At 41.3% G+C, this 21,952-nt stretch overlaps 1 protein-coding gene across 5 annotated transcripts in view; it reads right to left on the bottom strand.

The window, feature by feature from the left end:
- igf2bp2a (insulin-like growth factor 2 mRNA binding protein 2a) overlaps positions 1-19,272 on the bottom strand; it is a 69,332-nt gene extending 50,060 nt beyond the window's left edge. Inside the window, exons 1-2 of one of the 5 annotated variants that reach the window (XM_085384218.1) lie at positions 18,702-19,272; positions 17,408-17,468 (exon numbers count right to left, since the gene is read on the bottom strand). In XM_085384218.1, coding sequence (XP_085240344.1) covers positions 17,408-17,468; positions 18,702-18,876 — 236 coding nt within the window. In that variant the 5' untranslated portion in view covers positions 18,877-19,272. Of the gene's footprint in view, positions 1-1,761; positions 1,908-17,407; positions 17,469-18,227; positions 18,428-18,701 lie in introns of those variants that run through there. The other 4 variants (XM_085384220.1, XM_085384219.1, XM_085384221.1 and 1 more) reach the window with 4 other exon arrangements.
- Positions 19,273-21,952: the final 2,680 nt, after the last annotated feature.

The raw sequence follows: 21,952 nt of genomic DNA, 5'->3' as shown, positions 1-21,952 counted from the left end.
CAAGCTCAAGTCAGGAGGTATGGGATCCACATCAGTACACAATGCATTAAAAAAAAAGATAAAGAAAGTTTCTTCGTCTCTTGAACAACTGCTCTTAATCGTGACATGCATGCTCCAAACAAATAGGTATCTGTCAGCGTGACATAGGCCGTTTATGCTTTCAGAAAGGAAAACAAATTCATATTTATTTTAACTACTTCAAATAAAAGCTGATGAAAAAAAATCCTCGGTTGCTTGTTGTTAAAGGTGGGGCCCTAACCCCTTAGATCCACCTAAAATACTGCTGTAGAGCCTCGGCAACATAGAAACACACTAGGAAAACAGTCAACAACATCCTGGCAACCATAGATCACTAAAGAAAAATGTTTATTCCCTGAGCACTTGAAAACGTACGCTGCACACCGGAAACAGAGAATGGCCACCTTCTGTAATACATTTCAAAGGGTGCAACATTTTGAAAGAGTAGATACCTGATTTCCTGTGTGTGAGACACTTTTCACACTTTCACTACCACAGCGCAGTCGATGAGTGGCTGCCAGCAACCGCTCGCACACCAATCTGCGAATACGCATTCGTCCCTAGCAACCACAGGTTGCCAGGCCTGCCTGAGGCCAGCAGACAAACTACAAAGAAGATTAACAGCACTGGTGTAAGGGACTGTTTACAAAGCACAACACTAAAAAACAAACACATTCTGGTATAAATTCACTCACATACAGTGGGGTTTTTTCCCCTCACCAAAAGCATTTTACACATTTGTGATATCCTGCCGATGGTACTGCCATACAATGTGTAAATGTGCTTCCAAGCCTTTTTTTTTCTTTAAATTTAAACTATTAAATTTCAATGTACAATAATGGGACTAGAGAGAATTGGAGGGAAAATTATTTACAGTAGATGTCTATTAGAAAGTGCAGTAACTAAATTTAAGGAAGGGCCTCCATTCTTATTTCCTTCAATGCAATGTTCAAGCACAATGGAGGACCCCTACATTCTGGTGACACTCCAGGAGACGTTATTACTGAATTTAATAAATGTAATACGTATGTATCAACTTTTTTAAATAAATGGTAAACTTACCCTGAATGAATATACATTTGGAGGAAAAATGTGCCTTTAATCTGACTTTTTTTAACCATTGGCCTTAAGTGCACTAATAATACAACCCTTTTTGTTTTTAAGATAACACAAACAAATGTTGTGCTAACATTTAAAAAATGTAAACATGTTCTTTACATGTAAAAACAGCCTACTAGATTTAAATGAACTCAAGGCCTCTGAACACAAAGACTTTCCGCGCAGCCGCCATCTTACCTTCCATTGATTTTCCTTTTTAAATACTTATCTCAGATAACTTTCATTTCAACGGTCACCAGGAAATGGGAACTGTATGTTTAGTAACACTAGAAAAATATGATAAAGCAAGCCTAAAACTCTTTATCCACGTCGCCTCAAAAATACCGTTTTAAAGAGCTTATTTGTTTTTAAAAAACCGGAAGCTCGACCACCCTTTGTCTGGGAATTAGTGCCACGTATCTCTTCTGTAATGTCTCTGGTGGAATAAAGAAGTTTAAATTATTCAAAGAAAAAAAAAAGTTAAAAGAACCAGACCTGTTTTAACTGACCAGGCTTTACATAAAACGTTCAGTTGATATCTGCTGACTTACATTCACTAATTACTGTAAGCTAAACCATTCATAGTTAACGAGGTAAACACAATACAGGCTAGCGCTCTTTTCTTGCTAATGTGCCTTACGTTACCTTTTTTTCCTCATGCTGAGAGAAGCTGCTGTTTCTTGTTTGTGCTCACAATTTTCCATGTAGAAACCTAGCAACAACAAACGTTGGGGGTCTGAAGAGCTTCTAGACACGACTGCGAGGTCGCTACCAAGCGCTGACCAATGAGGAATGTTTGAGTCCGTCCCACATCATTTCCGGTTTCACACACACTCTCTATTCCCACTTTCGTATCAAATCCCTACTGTACTGAGTAATAAAGGAGAAAACATCCAGAAAACATAACATAAACAGCTGCTCTTAAGGGAATAGTATTCTATTAGCCTATATTAGTCTCCCAAATTAATACATATAAATCTAATTTTCAAACTGTTGTTATACTTGAATGGGATGGTAGGGACTGCAGGATTCCCATGTGAAAAAAAAAAAAAAAAAAAGTAAAATAAGGTCTTAAAATCTCTTCTATTTTGTGTGTATATATTAGCATTACGAGCTTCCAAAGGTTTATGGCTCAAACGAGGAGCCACCTATTTACCTGTATTTTGCAAATCCAAATTATTATAACATAAGATAATCAGTAAAAAAAGATGTACATTTTTTTTCCTCAAAAACTTCTAGAATTATATTTATTTCTAAAGTTAAATACTGGACACAGACTTCTGCTGCACTGAAAAGTAATTTCTCTGTGCTAATTTAAAAAAAAAAGTTAATTGTGTAAATTGCATGGCTGCCAAACTTGCTGTGATTTCACAGATCACGCTCACGGGAATGAGTGTTACACTCATAACTAAGCGTATAGGCTAATTCACGAGGGACGTGGAGCATTATGTGTAATCCTGTTCAAAAAGTAATTTCTGGTAATCACGCAAAATGCAGAAAACATTCAATCAGCTGCAATTACAGCATTTACATTTTAATGCGTTGGCGCTCAAACCACTTCCCTCACCACTGAGCCACAAGCAACAGAACAAAAAGGGAGGGGGGGGGGGGGGGGGGAAGGAAGAATAATAAACAGAAAGATAATTCAAGAGTGCTCCTCATGTGCCGTCCTGTCCTGTGCACATCAAATGCCTGCCGGCTCCTCCAGAAACCGAGGACCCTTCTGTCCCCGTCACAAAGCACAAAGTCAGCACAGTCAGTGACAGACATACAGCCAGACAACGGGGACACACATGCACATCCAAAACACATTAATGTACAGTATAGCGGACTAGTTTGTCTACTCCTCTCTACATGCACACACTGATGCATTTCCTGTGTCTGCCTCTCACACACCTCAGTGCCTACAGCTACTGACAGGTGGATACCAGCTCATACTGCGGCGGTGCAGTGTGTGGGTCCGCTGCTAGCTGCTCCTCATGGCTGCTTCTGTTGCTTTATGTTGAGTTGTGCAGCTTGTTCCTGAGGTCTCATCCTTTAATCTGCCAACCATAAGGTATTATACCGTAGCTGGAAGGCTCAGCGCGTCTGCCATAGGTGTAGGTCCCAGGATCAATAACACATGCACACCACTCAACATTACGCAAGCCCTCAAACTGTTCCTGCTTTCTGTCTGCTGCTCTCTCTACAGTCTGTCTCTCAACGTCTCCGTCTTACTTCTCCCTCCAGCTCCCTCTGGAGAGCAAGCTTTACTTGTTCACACACACTTGAATGCACTGCCCCCCACCTCCCCCACCTCCATCTGCAGGGAAGTTCCTAACAGAGAGCGAAAATACGCACGGTAACTAGCAGGAGGTGAGTGAAGATTCATCCTCTGGGAAACAGAAACCCTGCACGTCTGGTCAATGAGCAACATCTTTCAAAACACCCCTGCCAGTCGCAGCTGCCGTCACTGTGGAGTCCTTAATCTCCAAACATCGGCACAACGCAGCTTTTGGAAAGAGTGTGTTCTCAAACACCGGGTCAGGAAATCACCGCCAAATTGGGGGAAATATTTATTAACGATGCCTCGGTCGCCATGTTTATTTTAAAATTTGGTGGGTTAACTTTATTTTAAGCCTACTTTGTATATTTATACAGGTTTACACCTATTCTTTTGCAGTCTTCCTTCTCACCTTTATTACAGTTTAGACTAATTAAATTAAAGAAGCAACACCTGACCTTTAATCCTGCAGTATTTAAGTGCTTATTTAAAAAGCCGCAAATATCGGAAATAATAATTCATTTAAGAGTTGGACAGAAATAAAAGCAGTTAAACATTAATTAATCAATAAATATTCAGCTGATTGTTGAAACATTTTTTTTAGCGCCTTTAATAAATGCAAAGTCCCAGCAGTTTTAGGAATGCAAGAAAAACAAAAATAATAATAAAATAACAAGCACACATTAAAAGTAAATTCCTTTGCTTGCATTTGACAAGAGCAAACTTAAAGTAAACTTTCCACGAATGTGACACCTTTTTAAAAATAACAATGCTAGTGAAGAATACGAAAAAGATCCAGTGACAAGTAGGAACAGTAGGATATTAAATTAGCTGCTGACTTGCAGCAATTTTACATAACTGGGTAAAATGCAGTAACGGTGATAAGCCATCAGGAGATTAAGAAGGAGGTGGGATTATGTACAGTACATAGGACGCACTCGTGCGTGCCGGTTTAAGGTTAAAATAACGTGAACAGGCCGCTCTATTTAGAAGAGGGAGTGTGTGGAGGGGCAGCAGCGTGAAGGAGAAAGAGGCGCTCATCAACCCCTCTGTTTTCCTCACTGTCCTCTACGGGGGAAAAGAGCAGCTTTTAAGGTTTATGGCCATCCGGCTCCACGAGGGGGTGGAGTCAAATGGATTAGAGCCTCCGATACATTAATTACATTATAGTGCTCCTCCCAAAACCTTAGATCATCTTGTGTCACGTGACTCACAAGTGGCTGAAGTGGCATTATCCCTGTCAGACTTTAATCCTGCGGCTAAAATGGCTCCAAATCCTGATCTGCTCTGTGAAATGAAGTGGGGGGCTCGACAGGAAGCGCACAGGAAATAGAAAGGATTCAGAGCTACGTGTGCTTCAGCGTGAGGAGCAGTTGATTTGGGTGAGGAAGGAGGAGTTTGGCAGATGCCTGCACACTGTGTGGGAATGTAGTATATAGACTAATTCAATTATGGAAGCTGCTGACAGGGATACCGGCCCTGATCGATAACCAATAAATACTTGTGTAAATATCCTAGGATGACATCGATACCTCGGGTTAGAAAGCCGATCTGCACAACAGCGGGTAGCGGGTGGAAATGCCTATTTACGTGGATAGCATTTAAAGTGAGACAGAGAAGGCGAGAGAGAGTTATTGGCGATTGTGAAAAAGCCTGAGGGAAAGGTTTGTTGTTCTAGTCTCTTATATATGGGACTAGAAGGAGCTCAGTGGAGTCTAAACGTCTGCCAAGCTGCAGCAACTCTTCAACGCGCATGAAGTTGCGGCCCGAGTAGCAGTTTATGTTTCTTTACTGTTTGCTTTCCAGGTTTGATTATGTAACAAACTGCTACAACTTGCAAACGCAGCAACACAAAAACAGGATATATTGTATACAAGGGTCAGACTTCTGCCAAATCTAATGTGCAGTTTTACTTAAAGACAATCACAGGCTGAAAATAACCCCCTTTAAAGATCTGCATTTCTTAGATCCACCTGAGTTGCAACCAAAGTATTAATAACAATGACAGGCAAGCAGGATGTCAAAGTCCACTCATTTAACAACTGTTTCTAGTCGCACTCGAGTTTACGCCACTCCTCCACAGAAACACCAAAACAAATCTGCAAGTATTTACAGGCCGGCTGCTTTCATCATTCCTGGCAGAAAACAAACGAGCCTGGTTCCCCTCTTTAACAAACACCCTGTCTAAGTTGAAGGGGTTATTAGGAGTGAAGGCTGTTCTGAAAAACGGGCTGCCAGTTCTTCAAGACAACCACAACAACTGCCCTGAAAAGCACCATCTCGGTGTGAAGGCCCTGGCGGATTCGAGCTTGTGACAGCCACATAATGGTAATGGGATCATTCGTCGTGACCAGACCTCACATCTGCAGCGGTGGATTGTATTTTACAACGACGAGCGAAAAGACGGCAAAAGCAAATAAAACTGCATTTTTTTCCCCTCAGTGGCATTTCTGTGATTTGATCAAATCAGGGTCCATCTGTGTGTGTGTGTGTCTGTGTGTGTGACTGTGTGAGAGAGAGAGAACCTGGCTTATGAATCCTACATAGGCATACGCCATCTTTAATAATGTACCATAATAAAGGAGGAAACTGTAACTGTGATACCGTAAATGCTTCACCAATGCCCGGGGTGCGTGTCTCGGTGCTTCTATCAAAGGGTACGACAATTGCGCTTGACAAAAGGAAGAACAAACACAAGTCCCTTCTAATTACACTTGTGTCATCTTCAGTGGCTCCACATCTGCACCACCACTGTCTCTTCCTCAACAATCTACCCTCTGAAGCTTGTCACTCTATTTCCCTGTAATTTATCGTCCCGCAACGTTAAGCGACCGGAAACCTCCCAGCCTGGAGTCACTCCTCACACCACTTGAAACAAAACCATCTCAGTTGCCATCACTGAAATGAACTCTTGCTTCCCACCGGAGGGGCGGTGGTGGGGGGAGAAGGGAGGTTGGCAGTAGCACAGAGGCATAATACACACACGCAATGACACGGCCACACATACGTCTACTGTTGTTGAAGGATCTGAATGGCGGCAACCACAACTCTACTAAGAATAAGTCGCTTGTCTCCGTTGCGCTATCTGATATGGCGGCTCACATTCAGCTTACTATACATAACATACAGTTCTAAGCTATTTACACCAACTCATGCTAAGACATAGCAGGCTTCATTCTGCATTACCACTCCGTGCCAGGGGAGCAGTGGCGTCACAGCCAGCGGGATGCAGTGGGAGACAGTTCACGCAATCTAGGTGGCAAAGCATGAACATGTGAGAAGGAGGAGAGGAAGGAGGAGGATGCAGGGAAGACAGGCACCAAATACTGCAGTGCGAGAAGTGTGTGACAGTCCCTGGAGAGAGGAGGTGAGCTGCAGCTGGATCTTTTGGAATTTATAATTATTAAAAATAAAAATCACCTGAGCAGAAGCGTGTTAACAGAAGCGGCTCTGGTCGCACCGTGCTTAAAGGCAAAGACCCTCTTTAACTTTCCCAACACTCTGAACAAGAAGACACGCATGGCTGCCTCAGTATCAAATATTTATTAACCTGGTGGGCTGAAGATGCCCTCGTGCTTTCCTTCAGGTTCTTAGATTGTGCTCCTCAATGCACGCTTGCTTCAAGTTTAATTGGATTTGTGTGAGCGTGTGCTTCGTTTAACCTGACAGGGAGAGCTCATTCACCAATCAGTGTCATAATGTTGTTTGCATGTGTGAGACAGAGGCTCTGCGTTGCTGGATGGGCAACAACGGCAGCATACATGCAAGGAGACCACGATAAACGCACACACAAATGAATCAGTCAGCTGCTAAATCACATTGCTGTTTGGCAGTTTCCTGCATGCTGTTTCACCACGACGTAATTACAAATATGTGAATGTAACAATTTAAAACTCACAGGAAGGACATACAGTTGTATTCCTCGTGTACGCTATGCTACGCAGCAGCTCCTGCACCCACAGGAATCCCTTAGAATAGACTTTTTAGTTAGATGCACACAGACTGAACACTTCACAATAAATTGCTTAACTCCTCCTGAAATATATTAGCTAAGGGTCAGCAAGACGACAACTATTTACAAGCTGATACTGTTTCTTTCACATTCTGCTCACGGCTCTTTTTGAGCAGCTCTGCTGCGTCTATATGAAAATACTCTCCAGCTCTGCCTGCAAACTGCCGTTTGGTCTGATACGATCAAAAGGACTCCCTTAAGGTCCTTTGTGTTTCCATGCAAATGCGAGACTCCTGTCATTCCATTTGCTTATCGCCATATCCAGTTTTCTCATGCATGTTTTTCTCATCCAAAAGCAACTGACTGGGTATTGGCGTGAACTTGGCCACTTGGCAGGGCCGCAGACGGATTTGTCCTACTCTCCAGCTCCTGCCTGTTGCTTATCACCCAACTCATCACTGGGCTCACCAAGTCAAAGTCAGACTCAGGCATACCAGTGTAACACAACAGGCTTCACTGTATATCACAATTCACAAATGCAAAGCAGCACTGCTAACACTGACATGGCCCAAGGACACTGTAGCTAAGAACCAGAATTTTTAAAAGTGGCAAAAACTGAATCACAAAGACAGAATAACCATGTTTCCTTTCAATAAAAATGAATAAATCAGTAAAAGAACAGATTGACATTTTGTCTAAGGCTTATTAGTTTTCATGCTGACACTAAGTCATATATGCTGCTAAATACATAACTACAAAAACACTAAGTCATATATATATATATATATAATTTTTTATTTTTTTATTTTTAGTTAGTTTGAGGAACAGCTTCAAAAGAAGACCGTTTAATGTGACTGCTTCCTGTTTAACATGCAAAGTAAAAGTAGCTGTTTGTGTAGAGTATCTGAAAACAGCATACTAAACATTTAAAGCAGTCTGATATTCACTCACTCGGCTTTAAAACTAAAATGTGATTTTAGGGATTCGTCCAGCTCTGTGTGGGTTGGGATGTTTTTGCTAAGTTTTATTTTAATGTTACAGCTGGATACAAGTGAAGGAGGTGTCTCGCATTCAGCATGGGGAAGAAGATCGAGTATCTTAAGATTTCAGATACATATAATTTGATTTCTTTTTCAAGAAGTGGGCATACATGGTTAATGTGAGAATATACATGATTTCAATGTGCTTTAACGTTTAATGTGATTTGCAACAGCTGGAAATCCTAATGATTGCGAGCAGACCACACATACCCTGCTGAGAAAGGACACTAACGGCCTCACACAGCCTCCCCATGAGCCTCAGTGACGGGGAAAGAAATGCTGCCCTCTATCAGCAGTGCTCATTTCTCCCTATAAGTATGCACGTGGGACATGCTCATCTTTGACTCGGAAGTCCTCTCTGTGGCTTCCTCTTCCATCAGAAACAGTGCGAAACAGGGAAAGCACAATAGCCGGACTGTGCTCTAGGTTGTGTCGGAGGCTCAGCTGTGCGATGACCCTACTGTAGATGACTTGTTCTGATGGCGGTGGCAGTGGTAGTGATTCTGCTGCATACATATGGAAAAGGGTGGAAATGACGGCCGCGAGAGGGTTCATAAATAAGAAAGGTCACAAAAGGGCTGCGGCTGTGACATAGATGGACAGCCCATTCAGCAGTTTTCCCTGCTGCACTTGTGGAAAGAAAATGAGCACTTGAAGGTTTGAAGTGCCAGCTTTGCACAGGCATTTTTATTGAGGCACCTTACTCGGCTGTGAATTCACTGTCATATAAAATCAGCACTCTGACCACTGCGCCGCCCATATCCCAAGCCACGGATACACGCCTGGACTGCACTCTCCACTCTCCTGGGAATGGATGGAAATTACAAGATGCCCAAACTGACAGCAGTTTGTGACAAACAAAATCTGTAATCTTGCAATTTTGATATCAAGAGTTATTAAAGTGATCGGCTGCAGGGTGAATCTCAGGGGGTTCTATAAAATAAATAAATAAAAAGCAGGAAACGTTTTGTTTTGCAGCTTGCGAGGTCCTTCTATTCACCGGAGCGCTTTGGGTCTAATTTCTGAAAGTTCGAGCTCTGCTTCTTTAACTAAAGCAAAACACTCAAAACTGGTTTCCGTGGCAACGCGGAACAGTTGGACCTGAATAAAGCCCGACCTGTAAACACACATGGACACACACGCGCATTCAACAGCACAATGACACAGTTTTGCTCCCACATCAAGATGCTGTAAATGTCAGAGGACTGTATCTTGTGGCATTTCTCTTCGCGGATAAATATCAAACGATGTTACTGCCGCTACATGGGGAATAAATTTTTTTTTAAAAAGCTGTCTGGAAATCTGGAAGTTCCTGGAAATGAAACTGGGTTTAGAAACTTTTGAGTGGGGCGACCAGCCTAAAGCGCACTTTGTGTTCAGACTCAAAGGAGTTGGATTTCTGCAAGAAAAACTGCCTAATATTGGCAATAATATTGTTTTTCAGGGTAATAAATGCCTTCTGAATAAACACATATAGCTGCTATTTAGCTCCTAAAAGCAAGGCTTCAGGAGAACTTTCCCTCTCGCCTCACCAAATGCCACCAAAGTCTCACAAATGGTAGCACCACCACCAGATTTTGGTGCTATTGCATCTGTTTTGTGCTCTAACTCCCTAACTCCTCTCTGGAGGGGAGAGGGAGGGGAAACAGGAGGACAAAGGAGGGAACAACTAAGCTGTAGTGCCTCTTCACCTCACTGTGCAATACCTTTTGTGCAATACTTTTGTAAATAGTCAACGGTGCAATAGACTCAATACTTGAAATGTGCAATTCACTTGTATTTTTATTTTTATTCCTATTTATTCTATTTATCCCCTTCGTATATTTTATTTATATTGTCTCTGTATTTATATATATGTGTGTGTGTATAACTCTGTAACTTCTGTCGGTGCTGTGCTTTTTTGGAAATCGAATTTCCCAGAGGAACCCACCCGAGGGATTAATAAAGTTCTATCTTAACTTATCTTATCTTATCTTATCTTAACGTGAATAATAATGTATATTTAAGATCAAATAAGGGCGGCAGGCAGCCGTTTACTGAAAAACTCCAAACTCAGGCATGAAAACATACCAAATGGGCAAAACCTTTTCTTTTTTTTCTTTTTTAAAACAACAGTTTTAATTTAAAGATATTAAAAGTCATCTTCACATGATACGATCATGCAAGTTATGTTGTTTTGTTTGTTTTTATTGAGTTTTTTGGTCTTATTTGCCAGGCGACCCTGTTGGTAAATGCTTGTGAGAAGAGGCGCTGCTTTTCAAGGACTCCACGAATCCCTGCATAGCTTGTGTCATATGGTGCCATTGTGCAGTTAGATAGATCGTTTCGAACAATGCATTAATCATACTCGCACCGCCACATTCTGCACAATTTACTCAATGCATCTCGTTATTGTACCTCGGCCAGTGAAATCCGCATGTCTTTTAAGGTTCTTTCTATTTAAGCTGTCTTCCTTGCCTTCAGTGTCTCCACATTGTTTTGCAGCTACAGGGCATTTATATCGGAACAACAGCACGTGCAATCTCTTGCCATGTTACCCAATGTTAACAGTAGCCTTACAAAACAAGCTGATAAAGAAATTTTCCCCATAGTTGCCTGCTAGGCTGTGGCTATGTCTTTAAATACCATTTCCATTCAACATTCAACTATAATTGTGTATTTTTATTTTCCAAAACATATGTACAGCCTGCATTAAAGAAAATGAAAAAAACAAACACAAAAACGCCTAATATAATGATCATAAAACCTGACCAAACATTGACAGTCTGGAGCCCTGAATAACACAGGAGAAAAAGAGAAAAGAAACAAGTCAACAAGTCACCCAGAATCTTGTTTTATGGATGTTTGTGGAAAATGTTCATGTTTTTGCCATCAATTTGAGTCTACCTGGTAATTTTTTGCCTGTCTGCTCTCTCCTCTTTCTTTTTTCTACCCATTTGGTTGTTTTTCCTCTCTTTGGAGCATTCAACATTTTATTCATTTATTTTAAAATTGCTGTAAGTAATGTTAATTACAGGCATCCTGGTACCAGGGCTCTGGATTAGACCAGGTAGGTACAATAATCATCTCTGATACTGACAGGTCAACTACCAGTCAACCAACGGGCAATCATGTATAAGAGAAATTAATTCCACTGCTACATCTCTACTTTAAAACCAAGGTAAGAGAATGAGAAAAGGGTGAAAGCCTGACAGGATTATGAAGCCCATTTGACCAGGGTGAATCTTTAGGCAGACCGTATTTCCAGCTCACAGTTTTAAGCCAGTGACACAGTGCCTCCTCTGCATGTAAGCATTTTTGGCTCTGGGCTCGCTCCATGTCAGACTCTGATTGGCTCCTTGGAAGTTTTCACCTGTTCAAAACCCATCAGAGCTCTAAAGTAGTATCAGGGTAGCAGTTTTATATGGTGATGATATGGGACAAGGACGGGATCTGCCTGTGTGAGAAATGCCACCTGCTGTACGCCTCAGCTGCCCTCCCCTCCACGGACACCACGCCCTTGTGTGCTGGCACACTGAATGGCAGAAACACTAAACTTTACATCCGGCATGTTGCTTTTAGCTGGGATTCCCCACAGCTTCTCTGTCTCTCCTGTGTCATCCTGTGTCATGTTCAACCATTATATTCACATGGCGCGTGCACACACACACACACACACACACACACACACACACACACACACACACACACACACACGAGGGAAACCAGCCTGAGCAACAGAGGGATGATGTAGAAAAGGAAAGAGAGACCTAGCAGCTGTTACAACTTTCAAATGACTTCCTTAAAAAAAGAACTTGGGTACAAACTGTGGCACTCATAATCATGACTTATAAAGTCATTAAGCATTCATGTTCAGCACGTTTTAGATTCCAGTATTTCATCAAACCCTGTTTAGCATAACGGCGTCCCCAAACAACCACTCCAAACAGCCTGACATGGCAGCGCTCACACTTATCTCCAAGCAACCGGTAAACTAGGTGACGTATCTGGCATACCTGATGGACAGGTGTGCCACGGAGCACCTAGTTGATTAGAAATGCAACTTTTTAGTCTTGATAAGTTCAGAACTTCAACTTTTTCTATCATCTTCTACAGAAAGCCAATGACAGCATATCTTCAGGGACAAACTTACAGATTGAAATAAAATGTCTTCAGGTGTCTCAGTTCAAGGCAACTTTAAGCCTCTCGTCTTTAATCATGAGGGTTTCATTTCCCTTCACAACAGACTTCTTTTTCATTACACTTTTTATTCCATCGTGATAAAAATTGCAGCAGCAATGCACGATTGTGAGGTCACAAACAAAAACACAGAGCTGTCCCCTTCATCTCCCATTTGGATGATGATGATGATACATAGCACCTCTCTAGTTCTTTCTCCCGCTGTCACACTCTCCTTCAGGTGAAACCATCTCCAAATAGTGACCACTCCTGTTTTACTTCCCTTATTTCTAGCATATTTGGACGGCTTAGTCAGAGACTAAGTCATCAAGTCAGAGCAATCCTCCTCATTCCAGCCACGCCTTCCACACCTCCTCACTATGGCTCTGGAGAGTCATCTAGCCGATTATTTAAATCCTGGTTGTAATGGGTGTAATGCTACAGGAACTATTAGTCATGCAACAGGTTGCAGTGAAATGTGAGTGGCAGCTCATTGAGAAGTGAGTTTCTACAGACACTGCTGTGATACACACGCAAGCTTCTGTTATAATAAAAAAAAAAAAAAGTAGATCTTTTTTAAAAAGGTGTTTCAAACTCTCGGGGAGCTTAAACAGTGATCCCACAGCTACAATAGACACACAATGAACTCACAATTCTCTCACATCTAATCTCGCTGCTCCCTTAAGCTATGTACTCTGTTGCACTAGCAAGCCTGTTATCACTTCAGGAGAGAAAATATACTCTTTCACTTTCATGAAAAAGTTAATAATTGCTATACAAATTTAGCAGAGTTGTAGAGGCGCTGAAATTTGAAATGCAGTAGCCTGAACACAGAAAAAATAAAAGCCCAAGGCTAATTTCTAAGAAGAAAATTGTCATTTTTTCTCCTGTAATTGCTAATGAAGAGCAATTTCATAAGCCATAACTTTTATAACACAAGATCTCAATAGGGGATACATTTGTATGGAAGATTAAACATGTGTGGCATCTCCTCCTAAATAAAACAGATCACTCTGAGGGATCACTCCTTATGGACAGGTGAGAGGAGACAGGAGGAGGAGGAGGGTACAGCGGATGTGGCTTTGGAGGAGAGCAATACAGTACCTCCTGATATCACTCCAGACAAAACCAGAGCCTGAATTGGAGAGCTTCCCCTTCGCCCAGGATCAACTGGGGAGTATTAATGGATTCTGAGTGGATCAACTGATGGCTATCGTATTTCGGTGTTTTGACTCAGTGTGCACAGACAACCCAACACACACATCTGCACGGGCACCACTGTGGTGCAATGCAGATGTTTACACCACGCCGTAGTATCCCATTATTAAAAAAAAGAAAAGAATGCACGTCTTGTAATCGGCCTGGCTTTATTAAACAACTGTTAGCTAGCTTAATACGTAGATGAAGAGCACAAAACAGCTCATTAGAAAGACAGTGGAGTGTAGCACAAGAGTTAGCACTCGGTCACAAATGTATCACATTTTCATTTAGGCATGTCGAAGGTGCCGGGAGATAATTGGAAGGAGGAAAAGTCTGTTTTTGTCACTGAACAAGCAAGTAAACAAACCTGCATGATATTACAGGAGGACAGCTTTAACTGTGTTTACTCCGCAAGCACCACCTTCATGTGCTTACTATCACTGACTGACTATTGATCAGGCTCACAGCAAGCGCTCACATTGGTCATTTTGCGTGCAACTCCAGCTCAGGTTTGATAGACAAGCAACACTGCAAACGGTTTATGAAGCTCCAATATCAATTAGCACCAAGTCCCACTCTCGTGTGCCTCGTGTGCAGCACGAGCAACGACTGCAAGAAACTTAATATGGAGGACAAACCTTTTTTAAAAATGATTTCTTGTGTAAAAACAGGCCACCATTAAAAAACAAAACAAAACACATGAGCAAAAATGCAACAAAGATATTTTGCTTAACTATAATATCAAAATAATTTCCTTTGCAATTGCACTCTAATTAGGAACATATAAATTAGGCAACTATAATAAAAGAAATATGGCTAATAATAATTATTCTTAAGCATACTGAATTTCTGTTTCATGAGTTCCACTGATTATTGCTGCAATAAACAATTATTTTTAAAACCTACAATTATATATCAAGCTCATGTCAAGGCAATTAAATATATATGTAAAACACAGAAATTATTTAAAGTATGAGTCCATTAACATAAATATATACATTTGGAGTAACAATTGTCTTAACACTGAAATCTATATTAAGTAATCCATATTTTTAAAACACTAATAAAGTGCTACAAACAAACAGTTTCAGCAGATACAAGCCTCATAATTGTAAAAACTCTTTAAAATATGACTATAAATTTGTAACTAATTATTCAACATTTCCCTGACAAGAAGCTTCCAAACTTCCCCAAATAAAATCAAAAGCTACTTTTATTCTTATAAATTAGCTCATAGCTCCAAAGCTATTTGAAATGTGAACACATAAACTGCACAGAGGTGAAATAATATTTAAATGGCAAACAGGACATCAAAACCACATGAACTCACACCTTTGTTTTTGATCAGGTGATTTAAAAACACGTTTAAAAAGGCCCAGGCTTTCACTCATTAGCAAACAAAAAGCTAAAAAGTCACCATAATCAATCTGAATTTTACCCTTTAAAATGGGTACAATTTAACTGTGAATCCATATATGGCTGTCAGCACAGGGACCTTGTTACACAACAAAACATAACTAAAAATATATAAACAAGCAGCAGCTGAAACTACAGCAGCCTCACAAAACCCAAGAAGTGTCAGCAGGCCTGAAGATGAGACATAAAGCTCACACAGCTTCCTAAATAACAGGACAAAAACTGATGAGCCCTGTGTAACTATATGCATCGAGCTCAGCTGCAATTAAATCCACGAGAATTCCTGCAGTTGTTAACATAATTATTTAAATGCAAGATTTAGAAAATACCATAAATAAAGCAAACAGCGTAGAATCGTCCTATATTATTACATCTAAATTGCATTTTCAATGATGTCTCGTAGAGCTTGAATACATGTAAAAGAAATTATACACGAAAAAGATGAGACATTTGCATTAACTGGAGGCCTGTAAATTATGATAATTAAATCTTATAGTGAACACAAAAAATACGCATTTTAATCTTTTTAAAATTTAAATCTGGGCGAACGTTTCTGTCGCAAAATCTCCAAACAAATCGTGGCGAACTTCTGCGGAGAGGGTTTCAAATTTAAATTCACTACTTTTTAAGGCATTCTGTATTTAAACCAAGCGAACAACAACAACAGCAAACTATTAAGTTGCACCTCCACGTGTCACGTTGAGGCAGGCTCTGCGTTACAAAATGAACACCTATACGTATTCAAACAGCACTAGTATTGATCTCGCTCATATGGCGAGGATTCCGCTTTAAGGCCTTTTTCAGCACATGCAAGCACATCCAGCAGCTGTACACACTGCCGATTGGACACATCGGGCACATGTATGGACATTTGCTCCATCTGATTCAGCCTATAGCCGTGCAGTGTGCAGGGCCATCATGGCAGCCATTATGAGGCTCTCCAACATTGCCATGGCCTACGTGCACATTAACTGTGGGGAGTGGCGCAGGCTTTTACACCATGTTGCGCCTTGCAGCTTACAAAACGTCTTTAGATCGAGCCATAAAGCAAGGAAAACGACACAGCAGCTCGATCATTGTATATGTAAAGCATGCAGATTTTTTTCTACAATGTTGTTAAGCAAAAAAAAAAGAAAGGAAAAAACACGAAGGGGCTGCTTAGGCAGGAAAGTAGAAAGCCTGCACTAGAGGGGGAGGACTATGCTGGAAGCACATAAAGTATGGGTCACGTGTTCCTCCACAAGGGGCTTGAATATTTACCTTTTTGTCACGCAATGTAGTTTTTCCCTATAGCCAATGGCATTGTTGTGAAAATGGGTGGATCTATAGATGTCGAGGGAGTGTTTAGGCTGCGCAAACTGCCACATACGAGTGACTTTTTCAGGCGTTACGCGTAGGGGTAAAAAAAATTAGTTTCTTTCTTTAATATACCCAGGCATTTAAAAGAAATTAAAAAGCTCGTGGATTTCTTACGTTTGTGGGCAAGCTGACACAAACACAAGTACACAGCAGTGGTGTCGTGGTTGTAAAGCTGAGGGGCTGACCTATAGATTTACGCACTAAAACAGTCAACCCTAGCTGCTACTTCTTCTCTCTCTTACACACACAGCGTGACTCCCACATACATCCACACGCATGCATATAGGGGAGAAAGAGGCAGCTGATTGGTATGCATCACGTCGTGCATTGCAGTGCAACAGTCAATAAAGAAACCCAACTTTTATCGCCTACATATATGGAAAAATAACCTTGCGTAGGGAGAGGAGGTTAATACATAAACGCATTTGGACCACGTTAATTTCAGCCTAAACTTGAACCAAGTTTAATTTCAGCCTTTAGGTGAGATTTAATTAGGATATATTAATTATTACACGTCAAGCGTGTGCGCGTGAGTCCATGTTTTAAACTGGGATAGGCCTTGCTGCAAGATCACGCGATATGGCAGCAGCCACCGTGTGTTGTGCGGATGTTGGGACTAAACTGTTTCTTTATCGCCCTTTTCTCTCCCCCCAACACCCACCCACCCCTTCAACTCCCTTTGTCTAATCACCACACAATCGCAATTTAATCGCCAGGAAACAAAGCAGCAACAGCGTGGCAGAAATCACACACGGCAGCCGAGAAAAGAGGGAAAATCTGCTCGCTATATTTCACAGCGGAAGCCTACAGGTCACACAAGTCTGCCATGGGGCACAGTATAGGCGTATGATACAATGCGTGTGTGTTTGTGGAGAACGTGTGTGTCACAGATTGTAGGCCTACCTTAGTTTTTTGGGAACAGAGTAGTCTACCTCTATCACCTTTCCGTGTAATTCAACTTTACCTGTAGGGACGAAAAACAATTGATAGTGTAGCGTTAGCTGTTGTGTTCATAAAAGTAACAATGCAAGCTGGGTAGGCCTACACACCAACACTTTGAATCACTTCACCAAGTAGGTGCGTCCCCATTCAAAATAGCCAACCCCTGAAAAAAGTAGTGTACACGGGCGCGTTGTGTTCGCGGCGGCGAACAAACTGTATACGTTTACATTAATCCCAACTCGGGGTGAGGTCCTGTGGGTGACAATTGGGGGGGTATCGGCGCCAAAATGAAGCATGATAAGCTTATATACTATGGGGAAAATGGGCAGCCATGCTTTCCACTCCCACAACCCTCACAGTGCAATGAGGGATATTTTTTCAGCTTCCAGTAAAGAATGCAACATCAAAAGAGGAGATGATTTGCAAAGGAGAATTGACTTGTACTCTTTCTATTCTAGGTAGGTGTTTTTCCTAATTCCCCGTGCTGACCCGGCTCGGAGGGTGAATTTGAAGCGCTCTTCGGCGAGGCTTTCAAACACGGCTTTTCGTTACTATTGAGTGGCCTGGCGCAGCACGGAATTAGCGTCTCACCTCGTCCCCCCTCAGCTACCTGTTTATTAGCTCTTTCCTCTGGACCCCCGTGACCCACCTCCAAGACACCTCGTAAAAACATAGCCAGACATCAGAGGAACACGAATCTGACAAGTTTTCCGCGCTCGCTTCGCCGTGCTCTCTTGAATAAAATCAAGATAAAAAATAAGTGAAAAATAATTATGCCTACCCGAACCATCAGACCATCCCATACATTCCAGTGGGTGATTGCAAAGTAGCGCCCCGCACTATCGGAATCCCCAAAATATAGGGTATTGTGCGCGTTAATTGCGTTACGACGACTCGTGCTTTCTTTAGGCAAATGGGCACTAAAGCCCCAAGTGTGTCCTGTGATCGATAATTTATCCAATTTTTGCTGGAGCGTGCATGAGTGAGCGTTCATCTAAACTCTGATGGCACACACGGATGTGATCGCAAACACTGTCCCGAACAACATACACAGACACACACACTCTCACACACACACACATATACATATAGATATAGATATATGTGTAAAAGAAATAACACAAGAGCTGCTTAACAGCCTATTTCACATTTCGGACACTCTGACCTATTGTGCTTTTTAAACCTCGTCTTGCAGTTAAACTCGCTGTGAAATTTCCCTGTCACCAGCAGCATCACTTATCAAATCCACACTTACCAGAAAGAGTCTCTATAGCCTTTATGGCCGAGTTCTGATCGGGGAAGTCCACAAAAGCATAGCCGGATTTCAGTAGGACCTGGTCGGCCACTGGCAGCTTCCTCTCCCCAAAGAGCTGCTTCAAGTCCTCGACAGTGACCGAAGGACTTAAATTCCCAACATATAGTTTGTTCATGATCTGAAAGGAAAAATCTCGAAGGGGTATCAGATCTTAGAGTGAGAGAATGGCGATATTCAGAGAAGTAGAAAAAAATTTAAAAAATAAAATAAAAAATAAAATAGAAAAAAATCTGCTGGGATTTAAAAAAAAAAAAGACGCAGCAATCACCCCCCAGGATAGTACTAAGCTATAGGCGACCCCCCGGCACCAACTGGCCCTGGCCAAACTCTTTTAACAGGGACTGAGGGAGAAGTGTCGTCGCTACGACGCTACTCTGGAGCCAACAAGCACCGCCTCTAAATAAAATCTCCCTTAAAATCACAAGAAAAAAATTGTTTGGAGGTGCATGTGGGTTCACTGCTGCTCTCCCAGCACAGAAAGTGCAGTAGGGTATGAAAGTGGCATGATGAGCAGTGGGTACATTCAGCAAAGGGATGGGCTTAAAGGAGGCAGAGGGGTTATATTAACAAATCATAATAAGGGCCGTGCCACGGGTCCCTCCAGGCTGGGGGAGTGAAGAAAGGAAAAAAAAGAGCTACTGTGTGGAAAATCAAGTCGTTGTCACTGCACTTGTCGACTCAAAGAGTGTCACTGATCCCCACAGTTTGCCTTTTATTTATTTATGAGCCACATAAAAATATGGATTTATGGCGGCGTGTAAGATGTGGGCCCAATCCTCGACCGTGAACACCTGTTATTACGCATATATTACACTCCAATAAGACCACCTCAGGTAATAATTGTGATCTTGTAAAATCTGAATATAATTATAAAGCTGTAACAAATCAAAAAACAAACACCAACAACAAAAAAGAGAGAATATGAACGTAACTGTCTTAAGTAATACAGAAAGTGAAAGCTTGGCTTGCCTGTACACGCCGTCCTTGCAGGAATAATGGTGAATTAGCTACTTATTACTACTTATATTCATGACTTATACAGCCTTAACAGAGGCATCTGTTTTGGCACCAATATCTCTTATTGGCTTTTACACTTTTTAATTAAAGGTGGCGACAGTTTCCATTTTTAAGCCTTGAATAGTACCAACAGCCCCAGTGCGCAAATTGTAAAAAAGGAGCAAATATTTATTTTAAGCTGCTGATAAGAAGGAGCGAGGGGATCCCAGGCCTTGTGCTGCATGCGCCCTCCATGCGGTGCCACTCAGGCCACTCATATATATATATATATATATATATATATATATATATATATATATATATATATATATATATATATATATATATATATATATATATATATATATATATATATATATATATATACCCTACGCATGATGTACCATCCCGTCTCTTTTGTGTGTGCGCACGGATGGGTGTGTTTGGGAGGGAAGCACGGCTAAACGTAAGGCGAATTTCAAACAAAGGCTGAAATGTCAGTGAAAGGTTGTGGCTGCAGGGCTCGTGCATGGATGTGTAGTCCTTCTACCTACACTACCGAAGAAGGGGGAGGAGCCTCGTGCTTACAGCAGCTGAGTGTTTCTACATGTGACTGGCCTGTGCCTTGGAACATTACTGCCACCCCACTGTAGTGGAGATAGTGCCAACAGCAGCAGTACTGACCATCCCTGCCCTGTTTACGTCAGTATGCGAACAGAGGAATGTCCAAACTGTGGCCTATTTACAAAACAAGCTCTTTAGTTACTTTCCTAGGTGACCTGCTAACACAGTTGTCTTGGGTCTTTACGCTTAGAGATAAGAATCACCATTCAAACAAGTCATTAAGTCGCTTTGAACGCATTAATAGCTACTTTATTAATGTTACCACTCCCCATGATCAGTATAGAAGTCATAAAATCACATCCATGCGTCGCATTTGCATTTCCCCGTGAAAAGCAGGGTTTGTTTACATGTGTTCTTTTTATGTGTTATGCCCAATTAGGTCAGTGTGCTGACAAATCACGCCAGCCACCCAAAAATTATTTCCACTCTGAGGGGAAAATTGAGCTGAGAGTGGAAGGGATGTGACATTTGGGGAACGTGCTGAGAACTGCTGAACAAAACTCACTACACACATACTGCACATGTAGACTTGTGGTAGAATATGGAAATAAATAGGCTTATGCACTTTCCAAGGTGTGGTCACTGGTTGCTGGTGTCTTTCTGCTGGTCTTCCCTTTTTTTGGTAGTGAAAAAAAAAAGAACATCTTTGTGAATTTTTCTTGCTTCTAACTTGCATTAATTTTTACGGTATCCTTGCCCAACACTGTTTTATTTATCATTTCTAACATCTTTTACTTTAATTCAAGGTTTAAAGTACTAATTTATAAATTATGGAAGTTACAATGCTCCCTTGCAAAGTATTTAATTTTATTAATTTCAGCACTAAAGCCACAAAAGTCCACAATATAAACTGTTGAATAGGGTTTGGGGTAAAATAACCATTCAAATCAGAGCTGAATTTAGTGATATCGATATATATTTAGTGAATCTATTGTTGTATCTTCTGTGTGTCTATTACAGGGTCAATTTCTTGCTTGGTTGTGCAGTAAACCAAAGTGTAAAGCATCCATTTACTCAGTGAAACTCAAACAGCTGGAGGGCATCAAATACATCAGATATGGCTAATTTTAAGATTTAGAATTTTTAAAAATTGTCAATATCTCCACCGTGGGAATCTAATTAATTTTATCAGTTAATCACCCAAATTTTGGACAAAACCAAAAATAATTTGAGGTGCTTGTGCGCAGTGCACCACAAATGAAGTCATTTCACCTCAATGGTCTTGGCGTGAAGCGAGGAATCTCAGAACGGATATTGCAAAGCCTGGACAAATAAAACAAAAATTATCTGCATGGCTTGATCTCACTTGAGATAAGAGGGGGGATTGTGTTTTTTTTAATAATTTGGGTGAACTGACCCTTTGAGTAAAGAAACTGCCTGTTTTTACAAGACATGAGCTCTGCCTCTCCGCCTCCCCCTCTCCTCTCTGGCAAAAAGGGAAAAACTACAATAAGCGAAGAATCCAGCAAGTAATATTTTTCCATGTAATGTACTGTATGTCATGGATACAGATTTGGACCATTTGTGACCAGCAGGGGTAGATGTTGGACTTTGCTTTCCTGCAGCTAGGT

The sequence above is a fragment of the Rhamphochromis longiceps genome, linkage group LG16 (assembly GCF_057381845.1).
Source record: "Rhamphochromis longiceps isolate RC_006_pf linkage group LG16, R_longiceps_female_GT1.1, whole genome shotgun sequence".
NCBI lineage: Eukaryota > Metazoa > Chordata > Actinopteri > Cichliformes > Cichlidae > Rhamphochromis > Rhamphochromis longiceps.
This window is presented reverse-complemented; position numbering and strand designations above follow the sequence as displayed.